Source organism: Podarcis liolepis (assembly GCF_965112155.1).
Source record: "Podarcis liolepis genome assembly, chromosome: 6".
Lineage (NCBI taxonomy): Eukaryota > Metazoa > Chordata > Lepidosauria > Squamata > Lacertidae > Podarcis > Podarcis liolepis.
In genome coordinates, this window is record NC_139559.1 from 3,251,417 (window position 1) to 3,263,921 (window position 12,505).

A 12,505-nucleotide genomic window follows, 5' to 3' on the forward strand; every position below is an offset into this window, starting at 1 on the left:
ACCTCACAACAGCATTGAATACAGGAGCACGTCTCCCATCTGCAAATCTCCTAGGGGAGTGCAGCCCCACCCAGGGCAACTTCAGTGTGGGATACTTTCCATTGCACGAGAAGCAAGTCTCAAGAACATCCCTTCTTGCTAATTTCCTTGCATGGAACTGGTGAAATATCAGAAGGAAGATTAAAACCACAAGTTTGCTTTTTCAAAATGTTTATTTTTTTTCCAATACCACAAGGGACATACAACACCAGGGGTCATCAGAGAGGACTCCCCCTCCCCACCAGACCAGCATCAGTCTGTACACTACAGTGGCCCCGAGGGGGTGCAGAGTGAGGGGCCCCAACTCTGCCCCCCCATCTTTGGTAAGCAGGTTTTAGACCATCAGCTTAGTTGCCTTTAATACCGCAATTCTTTTAACCTCTCTCATCTCCATGTTTCCAACTAAAAAGCTGCTACACTGATTTAAGAGTAAACCTTTCTGGAAAACGAGGTCCAGGTTTTACACTTCTATAGCTTTTGAGCGGGGAGGGCTACAATTAATGAAAAAGAGGAGTCCGGTCAAGGAAGAGGTAGGTAGGAGCTAAAGGAGAAGAGGAAGATGACTGACCTTCGCTATCCATTTGCTCTAATGAAAATGGAGTCTTCGCTTCCTCCCTCGCCCCTCAAGAGGGAAGCCCGTTGCGGCCAACGCAGGGTACCCCAAGGCGAGGCGCGCTGGCTTGCCTGCTCCCACCGGCTAAACGTGCCACCTGAGCGCTTGCCTCCAGCTCCCTCTAGAGTTGCAAGAGGGGCAGTGAGAAGCACAACTTGGGAGCCAGAGCAGCTGAGCGAGACCTGAAACAAACGCTGCACCTCTCACTCAGAGAGCAGGAGAGGCCGTTGCAGGCGTGAGGCAGGACAGAACACAGCAGCTCCAATTATGGACAGCAATTAGTAACCGACACCACTTTAATGCAATACTGCTGCAGCCTGAAAAATAAATGAATTTTAAAAAACCCTTTTATGTACATAACATCAATTTACAGAATTGCCCAGTACTGTGTACAACATATAAATACATGATCCAACAGATGCATAGAGGGTACATATAGGAGCCAAACATTTCACTTTTTACACCCAAGAACAAAAAGTTTAAAAAATTCTGCTTAGAAAATAAAAAGGTCACACCCAGCCCCACTGCCCCTTGGTGGTTACAATTCCTCTGGCGCAGAGGCTGCCTGCGACAGAAGACAATGGCAGCCGAAGCCTCTGCCCTGACACAGCTGCGCCCAGCCAGGCCCCTCCAATACGGAAGATGACGCCACACTCACCATCTCGGTGGCGACCCTCGTCCTGCAGTCCAGCCCTGAAGCCCACAACCATTTATTTCCTGCTCTCTCTAAGTGGAAAGATCTAGAAAAACAACCACCTCTCTCCCCCAACCCAAGCCAGGGAGATTGCAGGAAGGGAGAATGGAAGACTGAATTCTGCTCCCCCTGCCAAGCGGGGTCTACTTAACCCAGCCGCTAAAAAAGAAAGAAAAAAGGATGGTGCTGGCTCCAGTTCCCATGGAGCAAACCCTCCCTCCTCAAAGGGCTCAAGGAACACAAATCACTAGTGCCAAGAAAGGCATCAAGCAAGCAGAATGTTCAGCAATTCTTGTGGGTGGGGGCAGGGAACCCCTCAGAAATGGGATGGTCCAATCCTAGCAGGAAAATCAAATATACAGTGCTAACATTGCCTCTATTATGACCAGAATATCTTGTGTACAGATTCCAGAATCCTCGTTATCAAAACAGACACACGAAATATACAGCTCCCACCCCCCCAAATTCCTTTTCCAGGGCCGTAATTCATCATCTTACCACAAGGCACAACACACAAAGCTTGGAGGGGCCAATGCAGTCGTCGTGACAAAACGCCCCACAGCCTTTGCACATGATCATGGCTTTAAGGCTGCATGAACACTTGAGTGAAATCTCTTCCATGCTGCCGCTATCGGCAAACATCTGTGCAGAGAGGGACATGCCACGGGACGCGGCAAAGTTCGCTTTGTGGCTTAGCTGCATCATGCTTCCTGCAAGGCTCCTGGGGAAGCCTGGCACGCTGGAGGCGTAATTAAAGCCGGCAGAATTCAGCTGCAGCTTTGAAAGCTTCCCGTAAAACGCCTGCTTGATGTTGAGCTGGGAAGGGATGGAGGAAGGCTCCAGGGGCTGGGCAAGTCCCTTCCCCAGTTCCCTTGGCCACTTGAAAAAGGGCAAGTTCCCAACAAGAGGGCTGCTCTGCAGGTGCTCCATCAGCTCCACAGGGCTTGGAGGGGCCTCCTTCCTCTTCTCCACGTTCCTCTTGGCTGGGCCAGAGCAGGGCAGGACCTTCTTGTTCTCCACTCCTCTGCCGCCGCCTCCTCCAACGTGTGCACGCTGCTTCGAAGGCCAGTCTTCCCTTGTGACTTGCACGCCATGTCCAGGCGCGGCACTCTTGGGGGGCGGCAGCAGCTTACTGTGTGAAAGCATGCCCAGGATGGGGGAGGGTTCCAGGACTCTGGGGTGCTGGGCTCTGGCAGCTGCACTGCAGGGGAAGCCAGAGCCAAAGACCTTCTTCCCAAGAGCTCCTCCTCTCGGTTGACCTGGACCCAGAGAGGTTGTGCCGGTTGCTTTCAGCTTCTCTTCTGGGCTCCCAGGGGCAAGAGATTCTGCAGGGACAGCGGCAGAGGGATCTTTTTGATTGTTGTAAGTGCAGGAGGAGAACGTTGCTCCTCCCAGGCCCAGCTTATCAGGTTTCTGGGAAGTAGCCACTGCTCGATCTGGAGAGTCTGATCTTTTCTCTGGTTCCTTCTCTACCCTCTCCACAGGCAAAGGTGTTGGGCCAGAAGTGCACTGCCTCTTGGGGAAGTCCCTCAGAAACCTTGGTGCACAGTATCCATTGCCGACTTCGCCACTTGTGTCCAGCCCCTCATTCCTAGAGGGCTTTTGGGAAAGGGAACTCTTGCACTTGCTCTCTACTGGGAAAGAACAAACTTTGTTCAGAGAGGAGGCTGCAGCTACTATGTTAGGGCTGCTATGGGCCCCTGGAAGAACTGCTTTGAGAGGCAGTCTTCCCTTGAGCAACTGAACCACCAGAGGGTTGCTTGCTTCTATAGACAGAGGCTTGGGGGTCTCCACCACCAGAGGTCTTTCCTGGCCTTCTGCATCAACACGGAGACAAGATGCCTGCGGTTGACAGGTGTTGGTGGCCCCTGCTTCTAACAGCAAGCCCTCCCTGCACAAGGAAGTGTCAGTTCTAACCAAACTTTCTAATTTGATCCTGTTATATTCCTCCTGGTGGGCCCTGCCAGGATCAGCTCCTTTCTCGGTAGCTTTGCTGTAGTCCTGCCCCAACTCTGCACTCTCATCCGTCAGCTCAGCTTCCAAGTCGGATGCCGTCTCCGTTGTCTCGCTCAGAATGCTCCTGGTTTCCTCGTCACTGGAGGGGCTGGTGCTTGGCTTGGCCTTCGCCTGCTGTCCGTCTGTCTCCACTCCTGTCCTCAGCAACACCTCCCACGGGGGAAGGCCTTCAGACAGCAGCAATGGCTTCGACAGAGAAGCTTCATCCTTGCTGGTGTTGTGTAGCCCGCCTGGCGTTTCTCTTTCGTGCCGCTGTGGGGCCAGCTGGCTTGGGGACACGTGGAACTGTGAGGAGAGTTCCTCTGTCCCGACAATGCTGGAGTTCTCTAGATTGGGGATATGCTCCTCTGTGTTTGGGCCAGATGTCATTTCTGGCCCCTTTTCTAGTTTGCTCTCCAGACCAATGGTACGGCTAGAAGTACCAGAGGTGGTTTCTTTCAGAATAGAGGCACAATTCGGAGGGGAACAGTGGCCACGCTCATGCCCTTCCGTTCTACTTGCACCTTTGAAGAGAGCCACTGGAGAACGGCTTTGTTTGCTGCTTGTAGAAAATTCACTTCCCTCTTTCCTACCACGTCCCTCTTGGGAAGCAGTGCCTGCAGACGGTTCACTACTTATATCACTTGGGAGCTGCCCAGAGCTGCCCACTGGCATCTCCGTGGCTAGGTGACCAAGGGACGGCTCGGCCACTGCGCCTCCCAAGCAGCTGCCCCCGGAAGCTTCTGCAAGCTGCGTAGCACCTTCAGACCGAAGTGACGTCAGGCTGGAGGCCTGCCCAAACGCAAAATCTCCCTCAGCCTGCGGGGAAGAGGCCTTTTGCACGCAAGAGTCCGCTTTGGCCAGCTCAAAGCCGGTCTCCTCTTCTAGGTGTGAAAACGACAGTAGCTGTGCTCGCTGTAAATCTGACCTGCACTTCCCACGAGTTCTCTTCGATCGCCAGTATTTGGGGCGGTGACCGGGCTGCCGGATCCTGCAGCCGCTGCCGCTGCCACCACCACCACCGCCTTCATCCGTGTTCCTTCCACCTCCTCCCGGCCCACCCCCACCTCCAATGGCGGTGGCAGGAGAAGCAGCCTCTCGCTGGATCCTGCCTTGCACAGCACAGGCCTTAAAGTCAGCAGAGGCTGAGTCCCCGTTTCTGTCCTGGCCGGAGGGTTCTGTATTGGGGATAATCCTAGGACATATCTGGTAGGCTGGCTGACCTTTAACCACCCAGGGGGGTTTGATGCGGGAAAGTTGAATCTGTAAAACAAGCAGACAAGAACAACAACAGTTTTACACAGTGCACTGGTGCTTGGGTATGTGTGCTTTAGAATTACTGCACAGTAACCCTCAATGGGGCTCCAGAAAACTTGAAAGCAGGTGATTTCAACTGTTATTCTCAAAAGATTTCTGGGAATGCAGTCAGGTAAAGGCATTCATTACCAGAGTCCTAGGAAGGAGGAGTGTCTGATAAGCTAGTTGGGTTTTTGCTGTACTGTGTTTTAATGCTTTTCAATGTTTTTGCTAGAACCTTGAGCTCTGGGCAGGCAGCAAATAAAACACTTCTATAAAAAATCTGTATGCCCAGGAAAAACCTTCCAACTCAGGTCTTTTCTCACTCAGAAGGTGCAAGCTGAAGCTCTGCTAAGAGTGAAGCTCTAGGAACTGACCCAAATGGGACTGGGGCGGAGGGTATGGGAGAGGCTCTCCAAAGATGTCCAAGTGGGACCAAGTTAAGAGGGGGCGGCGGTGCCCAAATCTGTTAACGGCGTGGGTGGATTTAAGCTATACTGAACCAAGCAAAAGGCTTTGTTGGAAGTAACTGCAAGAGGAACCCCTCCATTTACAGACGAGCAAACAGAAGAGAGAATAAGCTTTCTTTCTGAGGGAGGGAAGGCATTTCCAAGCTCATCCACCTCCTTGCATGCCTTCCTTCCCCACCCATGCCTAGAGGGAGAGAGAGAGGGAGACTATCGAACACAGGCTGCTTCAGGCCACTCTAGCCCTGGTCCCCAAAGGCCTGGATGACCTGGTATGAGGCTGTTACCTACCCGGATGGGTGGGACTTTGGGTTCCTCTTTGGTGGGCTGTGGCTTTTCTGGGTGAACACTTTCAATTGTGTTACGAAAGGACTGACGATCTTCAAGCCGGGGCTTCTTCTCGGGGAAGGAGGCAGAGGCAGCCTGCTCAAAGCACTTCCTCTTCTGCTCCTTGGACTCCTGGTCTTGGGGCTCCTGGGGCAGGCTGGGGATCCTGCCCAACGCCGCGGCCGCCGGCAAGGCATCTTCTACCTTGCTCTGGATCTTGGTTGCCTCAGGTGAAATCTCTGATTTTGGAGACACCCGGCTCCTTTCACACAAGTCCACTTCCGGCTTCGCGTCCCTCTGACTGGGGGACTTCGGCTCCGGGGACGGTGCCTCTTTGGCCGCCGCCTCCACGTGCTCTGCCTCGCAGAGTTTGCTCAGGCTCTCCCGGGTTCTGCACCGGAGGGCGCGCTTCTTCAAGTGTGCGTCTCGCTGCCGGGTGACAGGGCCACGCTGCCCCCTTGGAGGTTCCTCTTGGGCGGCTGAGGAAGCCCTGGTCTCTCTGTTGACTGGCGCTGCTTTTTCTTGCTGAGGCACCTCAATAGCCAAGCCCAGCCTGTAGGTCAGGGACACAAGGCAGGAAGTGAAAGGAACCCCGAATTAGTTAATGGTATTACGGCTGATTCTACTGGAACTTGCCTGAGCCAGTAGCCAAGATCAACTGGGGCACCTCAGGATAAACTTAGGTTGTTGTACATTATAAAGCAATTCTGCCTTGAATTTCTACAGCATTTTTAAAAACTGCAAATTCTTGCTAGGTCAACCCATTGCCTTCATACACATTTGCCAGAACTTTAATTGCCCTTGCAAATTAAAAGACCTAGGGTGATAGCCAACATTAGGAACTTCGGTCAATTAAATTAGATTATTCTATTCCATGTATGACTTGGCTGGATATCACCTGTAAAAATTCATTTTAAAAATCAAAGGTTGGAGGTAGAGATGGTGAACTGTGGCCTCCCTGAAACCTCTGCAGGCCCCCTTGCAACACTGCACTCCCCCCCCCCCCCAAGTGATGGAACAGAAACAGGTGAAGTTAGCTTGTGGTTTTGTTTTTTAAAGATATTCAATAAAAACACCCACTTACTTTTGCCCATAGTAGTCCTCAAAAAACCTCTCCTTCCACTGCTCTGTTTTCTTTTCCTTCTCCATTTCTTGTCTTATGCGAACCTGCATTTCATGAGTGAACTCCCCTGCAAAAAAGCGAACAATGAGAAGCTGGAAGGAGCAGGTGCTGGTATCCCAACTCAACAAATGTCGCATCCGGAAAGTGCATGGCAGGGTTAAGTCCAGGGCAGAAGAGACTATACTTTTGCGCTCTTGTCAGGTGAGCTGTAATGATCTCAGCGGGACTCTGCCTTGGTGCCAAAGGGACAGCATTAATTGGGGCAAAATCATTTTAAAAAACCGATCAATGTGGGGAAACTTTGCTGAGAGCCAGTGTGGTGTAGTGGTTAAGAGCGGTAGTCATGTAATCTGGGGAACCGGGTTCGCGTCTCCGCTCCTCCACATGCAGCTGCTGGGTGACCTTGGGCCAGTCACACTTCTGTGAAGTCTCTCAGCCCCACTCACCTCACAGAGTGTTTGTTGTGGGGGAGGAAGGGAAAGGAGAATGTTAGCCGCTTTGAGACTCCTGAAGGGGAGTGAAAGGCGGGATATCAAATCCAAACTCTTCTCTTCTTCTTCTTCTGAATGCTTTACATGTTCTTTGAAATCTTACGTTAATTACATATAAACAACTTTTTCTTTAACTGACAGAGTTCTACTGTCTTAAAGGTGGAAACACAGTGCTGCCATTCTGCTTTCGCAACAGATCTCCCCTTTTCCTCTCCCCTGCAGTCCCTCATGCATCTTCAAGATCTGCTCCAGAGGGTGCATGAGAAAAGGAGAGCAAGGGGAAGAAGCCCCATTGGATGCAGCTGAATGCTTCAGAGCAATAGGGGAGCCATGATCCGGGGAACCTTGGAGTTCCCCCAGCATTTCAGGGGTTCCTCAATGAGGAAACAAGTATGGTGAACAAGGTTCCCCTCAAACGCAGCTTGCTCACCACACAACTAATTGTCCCCTGCAATGTATAGCCACAGGACAGCCTGGGCAAGATCCGAAGCACCTGCTTAGTTTGCATGAGGACAATGTCCATGCCAAAGAGGGTGCCCTAGGTTAGAACAAAGCCCAGATTCATTTGCAACAAAGTGGCTCCATGGCAGGCGCTCACAGGTTTCTTAGAATCCAAGTTGGTGCCAAAAGCTGTTATCTTTGAAAGGGAGATAAAAGGAAACCTAAAAGTATTTTGACTGCCTTCCTCTTTAGAGATTTCTCCCTCCAGGGGTTCAGCAAGATGAGGATCTTTAATCTTTTAATACAGACTCACAGCTGAAAGGATCGTATATACCCTGCCTTTTCACTAAAAGTATACAGTGATCAAGTCGGCTAAAAATAAATTCATAAAAACAATTGCACGAGTCTCTGATTTTAGACTGGCTTTCTGGCCTAGGAGGTGGAAGTACAGTGGTACCCCAGTTTTCGAACGTAATCCATTCCAGAAGACAGTTTGACTTCCGAAACATTCAAAAAACGAGGCGCAAAGGGCGGTTGGCAAACTCAGTAGAGAAAAATGGGGGGGGGGGGCTCAGCGGAAGCCGTTCGACTTCCGAAGCGTGCTCGAAAATGGGTACTTCCGGGTTTTCAGCGTTCGAAAACCGAAACGTTCGACTTCCAAGACATTCAAAAACTGAGGTACCACTGTACTTCTGAGCCATGCACGTCATTCAAAATACTTAAGAGCCAGATGGATGATCTGCCCTGAAATTACAGAGGTATCACCACCGATGCCTCATAATCCACCAGAAGTTTCCTACAGATTTTTTTTCAAGTCACCTTACACAACTGAGCAGAGCAGGAGGCACCCGAGGCCTTGCACTCCAAAGGGCTTTGTTGCTAAAGCAGACAGAATTAGATTTTACTGAATCTGTCTGCAAGGTGGAAGGTCAGCAAAGAAGATGGATGCTGACACTGGGAAAAAGTCGCCAATGTTTCTGTTAAGGTTGTTTGGAGCCTGTGCTCCTGCCACCTCATAAATCAAGACGGGCAGAGTGACTTGCACCACCACAAAGCAGGATCCGGGGAGTTCAACTTTAAGTTTATTCTGTATAGCCTGGCCTCTACCGAAGCAGCCACTCCACCCCAGGCACCTACCATCAGCCAGTCTCTCTCTCCAGCTCTGGGCTGCGTGGGTGAAGAACTCGTTATTCAGAGCGCTCCCACTAAGCCGCATCAGCCCATCCGTCCCGGCCTAAAAGGAAACAAGCCACAGCAGGTGAGAAGCTTGCACAAGTGTCGGAGAACAGAGGGGCAAGACGTGGCTGGTGGGGATCCGTACCTGCCTGTCCACTTCAGGGAGAAGGAGAAGCAGCTGCTGCTGGAAGTGCAGGGGCAAAACATTGAAGGTCCTGGAATTTATCAGCGCTCGCAGGTTTGTGTTGACGAGAATGGAGCCAGGCGTCTCAAAGTCTATATCATCGCCTCGGTTCCTCTTCATTTGTCCTGCAGTTTTCGAAGAGTCTCATAAAACCAGGAATATTTACACAGTCTACACGCAAGAGGCCCTGCCTGCAACCCGGTAGCTGTAGCCCTCCAAAACACAGAAGGCGCTTCCAAGCAGGTTTCCACAAATCAACACAGACAGCAGTAGAGGCCGATACAGGCAGCTTCAACAATTAGGTCTTTCAAAGGACCTTGGCATCCCCTGAATGCCAAGCACAATGGAGCCACTTCGAAACCACTGAGGCTTTCTGCTTCAGGAGGAAAACAGCTGGAGCGTGTCTGGACAGATGTGTGGGTGTAGCAACTATCCCCAAGCAAAATGGCAGGCCCCCAAAGGAGAGAGAATTGGCCTGGGGCTGCTTGTTTTAGCCAGCGAACACCTCCCCAGCCCTATACTTCAGGGGCCAACAGGAGCATCCACCCCCAGCCATTTAAAAAACCACCACAGGAAAACACCATCAGCTCATGCGGTGGTGGTAGAAGAGACACAAACCAAGCATGCTTTACGAATGATTTTAATTGTCTGGACAGAGAAAAGTGAATAGCCTATCGCTTTATCCCCAGTCAGAACATTTAAGATTCTATCAGAAACTTTAAATATAGTCCTGCACAAGTACAGTAACTGATTCTGTTCGTTCCTGCTCCTTGAGGATTTGTAAGGAGTTTGTTTACTCACAGGAGTATTGAGGAAGGTTAAAATTATGCAATGCTCTATATTGTTAATTCCAAAAATCAGTTTAATGTACCAGCAAAACTACACATTAAAAGCCTGTAGAAATAAATGTGCTGGTCTAAGGTGATGGTACAAAAAGCAGGACTTCCAAGGCAGACCTGAATGCCTGGACTTGCCCATAAAAGCCCCGGGCTCCTTCTGTTTCAAACAAGAAATCTAGATACAGACAACAGACTGCACCTACCACTTGTGGGTTTCCGGAATCCTCGGATCAGCTGTGGAGGGTCCCTGCTGATTTCTGTCCTGCTGCGTATAGCAGTGTTGCAGCTCAGGGCAGAGGAACTGCTGCTGCTGCTGCTGCTCTCGCCACCAACTTGTCTCCCTGTGAACCCTGAAACCAGTGAGCAAGGAGTACCCCACGAGACAACGTTAAACACTCCCCACATTCCTCACTGGACCTTATTATTATTAAACACAACCTCCACCAAGGTAAGCAGCTATGGCTCGGATAGGTAAGGGTATGGTCAGGTGAGCAAATGCCACGCTACAGAAATCCAAATCTTGACATTACAGTACTCAGTTTGAACAATTTATTCCAGCTCCCATTATCTTGGTTTTTTGGGGGCTGTGGAGGCAGGAAGTGAGAATAAGCGCAGAAAGGGATAGGCAGCTGAACAGGAAAGGAGCAGCCCCACCCAGTCCCCTCTGGTTTCAAAGCCCCCTTTGCTCCTGTCATTATGCTTGGCAACAATTACTTCCCTTCCTGTCTGTCTTCAGCCTCTAAGCCTGCTGAGAGAGCTTCTCATTCTTTTCTTTTTATAGAGTGTCTAGATGTAAGCACCACGTAAATGATTAGGATGGTTTGATGATGGTAATATTGATGGTTTTTACACTGCAAATCACTCCAGTGATCCTTGGATGAAGGGCAGTATATAAATTTAATAAATAAAAAATATAATTATTTTAGAGTAGAAATGTCTCTAATTTATCCTTGCAACAATGCTATGAGGCGGATGAAGGTACAAGATTTTAATCTGCTAACAACTTTCTTGCCATCTCATTTTTGTGGATTTTTTGTATTTCGATATTCTTGCAAATTTAATAAAAATGATCTACTAAAAAACAACAACCCAAGAATGTTCCATGAACAAGGATCTGATCAAAGGCCACCCAACTGCAGAGGCCGGGTGGTGGCTGCTGCAGCTATTGCTTTCTTCTCTTCTGTTAAAATAATAGCGTTAAATGAAGTCAGGGATGGAACTCAAAGCCTAGGAGACACTTTAAACCAATTTCCCAGTGAGCTGTATTCGGAACAAGGTACAATGTGTAGCAAAGAGCCCTAAAGGTAAAGGTAAAGGTACCCCTGCCCGTATGGGCCAGTCGTGTCTGACTCTAGGGTTGCATGCTCATCTCGCTCAAGAGGCCGTGAGCTGGCGCCGTCGGAAGACACTTCCGGGTCACGTGGCCAGCGTGACGAAGCTGCTCTGGCGAGCCAGCACCAGCGCAGCACACGGAAACGCCATTTACCTTCCCGCTATAAAGTGGTCCCTATTTATCTACTTGCACTTAAAGGTGCTTTCGAACTGCTAGGTGGGCAGGAGCTGGGACCGAACGACGGGAGCTCACCCCGCCGTGGGGATTCGAACCGCCGACCATGCGATCAGCAAGTCCTAGGCGCTGAGCCCTTAGCAGACCTAAAAAGTGCCAAAGAATCTCTGTTGCGCATGGCACTCGGAAGCTCTTGTGAGAGGTGCCAGATAGGGGTTTGGTACTGGAGGGCTCGTGTAGATGTGCAAAGTCAACGGGGGTGGGGCGTTGGCTCACCTGAAGAAGTTTCCATATGAGCACCATTTACTTTCAGAGGAGTCAAAACTACACGGGGAAGCATCACTCCTGTCTTTTTCTTCTGTTTGCTTGCCTGTATTCCAGAAAAGACCAAAAGAAACACAGTGCCGGTGAGGAAGCATCAATTTAGGCTAAAGCAACAGGCTTGGCAATGACACCTCTCCTTTCCTTACTGGAGGTCCCCACCTCTTGGGCCTTCTCTAGCTCCAGAGTTCCTGCACTGAGCCGGGAAACGATCAGTCCACGTGGCCTGCAATGTCTCCCTTCAACTCTTAAGATTCTAAGGCATATTCATAGCACAAATATCTGCAATATTCACTGAGGACAAGGCAAATCGCAAATTTATGTATTTAGAAAGGCAGGTTTATATTAAAGCCCTAAGGTAGTGTACCTGGGTAAACTAACTCAAAGTTGAATTCCCCAATCACAGTGACTCTGCTTCAATCCAAGACACACCTACATGGTTAATTGGTTAGTCCTTGAGCACATAAACAGACAGATGAACATTCTGAAGAAGTCACAGTGCAGACCGTACACAAACTGTGAACTTCCTATTGTGTTTCATTCCTAAAGAGCCAAGTGGCACTCCTTTTTGAAATATTATGGCCAAGTCAGTCAGCGGTGGAAGGGGAGGGATATACTTGGACAAATTGCCAAATCTACATAATTGGATTCCTTCAGCAAAAATCTGAACAGGTACCTACCTGGAGCAGGTGATTTATGTGGCCCTTCTATGCAGCAATTCTAGTCTGCCTGCCCAATCTTGCAAGGGCACTCTCCCTCCTTGTGAATCCCAACAACTGGTGTTCAGAAGCACTCTGCCTCCAATTGTGGAGGCAGAACTCAGCCATCGGGGATAGCAGCCACTGAAGGAGAGACTTTTGCTGAAGAACTGCCACGGCGGGTCAACCTGTGCAGCTGCAGGTTTCTTCTTCTACTCCACCAGAGCTCTGTTGAGCCCTTCTTTTATTTTTACTTCTTCTTTTACTTAAAAGGTTTATATGCATTGCTATCCT

At 49.9% G+C, this 12,505-nt stretch overlaps 2 protein-coding genes across 4 annotated transcripts in view; both read right to left on the bottom strand.

Annotated features, from left to right (window-relative positions):
• The window catches only part of CCM2L (CCM2 like scaffold protein), an 881,881-nt gene that overhangs the window by 692,700 nt on the left and 176,676 nt on the right, over positions 1-12,505 (bottom strand). The window lies entirely within an intron of this gene.
• Positions 194-11,624, bottom strand: ASXL1 (ASXL transcriptional regulator 1). 3 transcript variants are annotated; one of them, XM_083509867.1, is made up of 7 exons: positions 11,469-11,624; positions 9,889-10,026; positions 8,808-8,971; positions 8,624-8,720; positions 6,516-6,621; positions 5,396-5,984; positions 194-4,604 (listed from the first exon to the last, which is right to left on the bottom strand). In XM_083509867.1, the coding sequence occupies exons 1-7, from the start codon at positions 11,530-11,532 to the stop codon at positions 1,836-1,838; spliced, it is 3,927 nt and encodes a 1,308-aa protein (XP_083365993.1). In that variant the 5' UTR covers positions 11,533-11,624; the 3' UTR covers positions 194-1,835. The 3 variants fall into 3 exon arrangements, with proteins under 3 accessions (XP_083365993.1, XP_083365992.1, XP_083365994.1); XM_083509866.1 differs by having other exon boundaries at positions 9,889-10,035; positions 11,469-11,613; XM_083509868.1 differs by having other exon boundaries at positions 9,889-10,983; positions 11,328-11,566.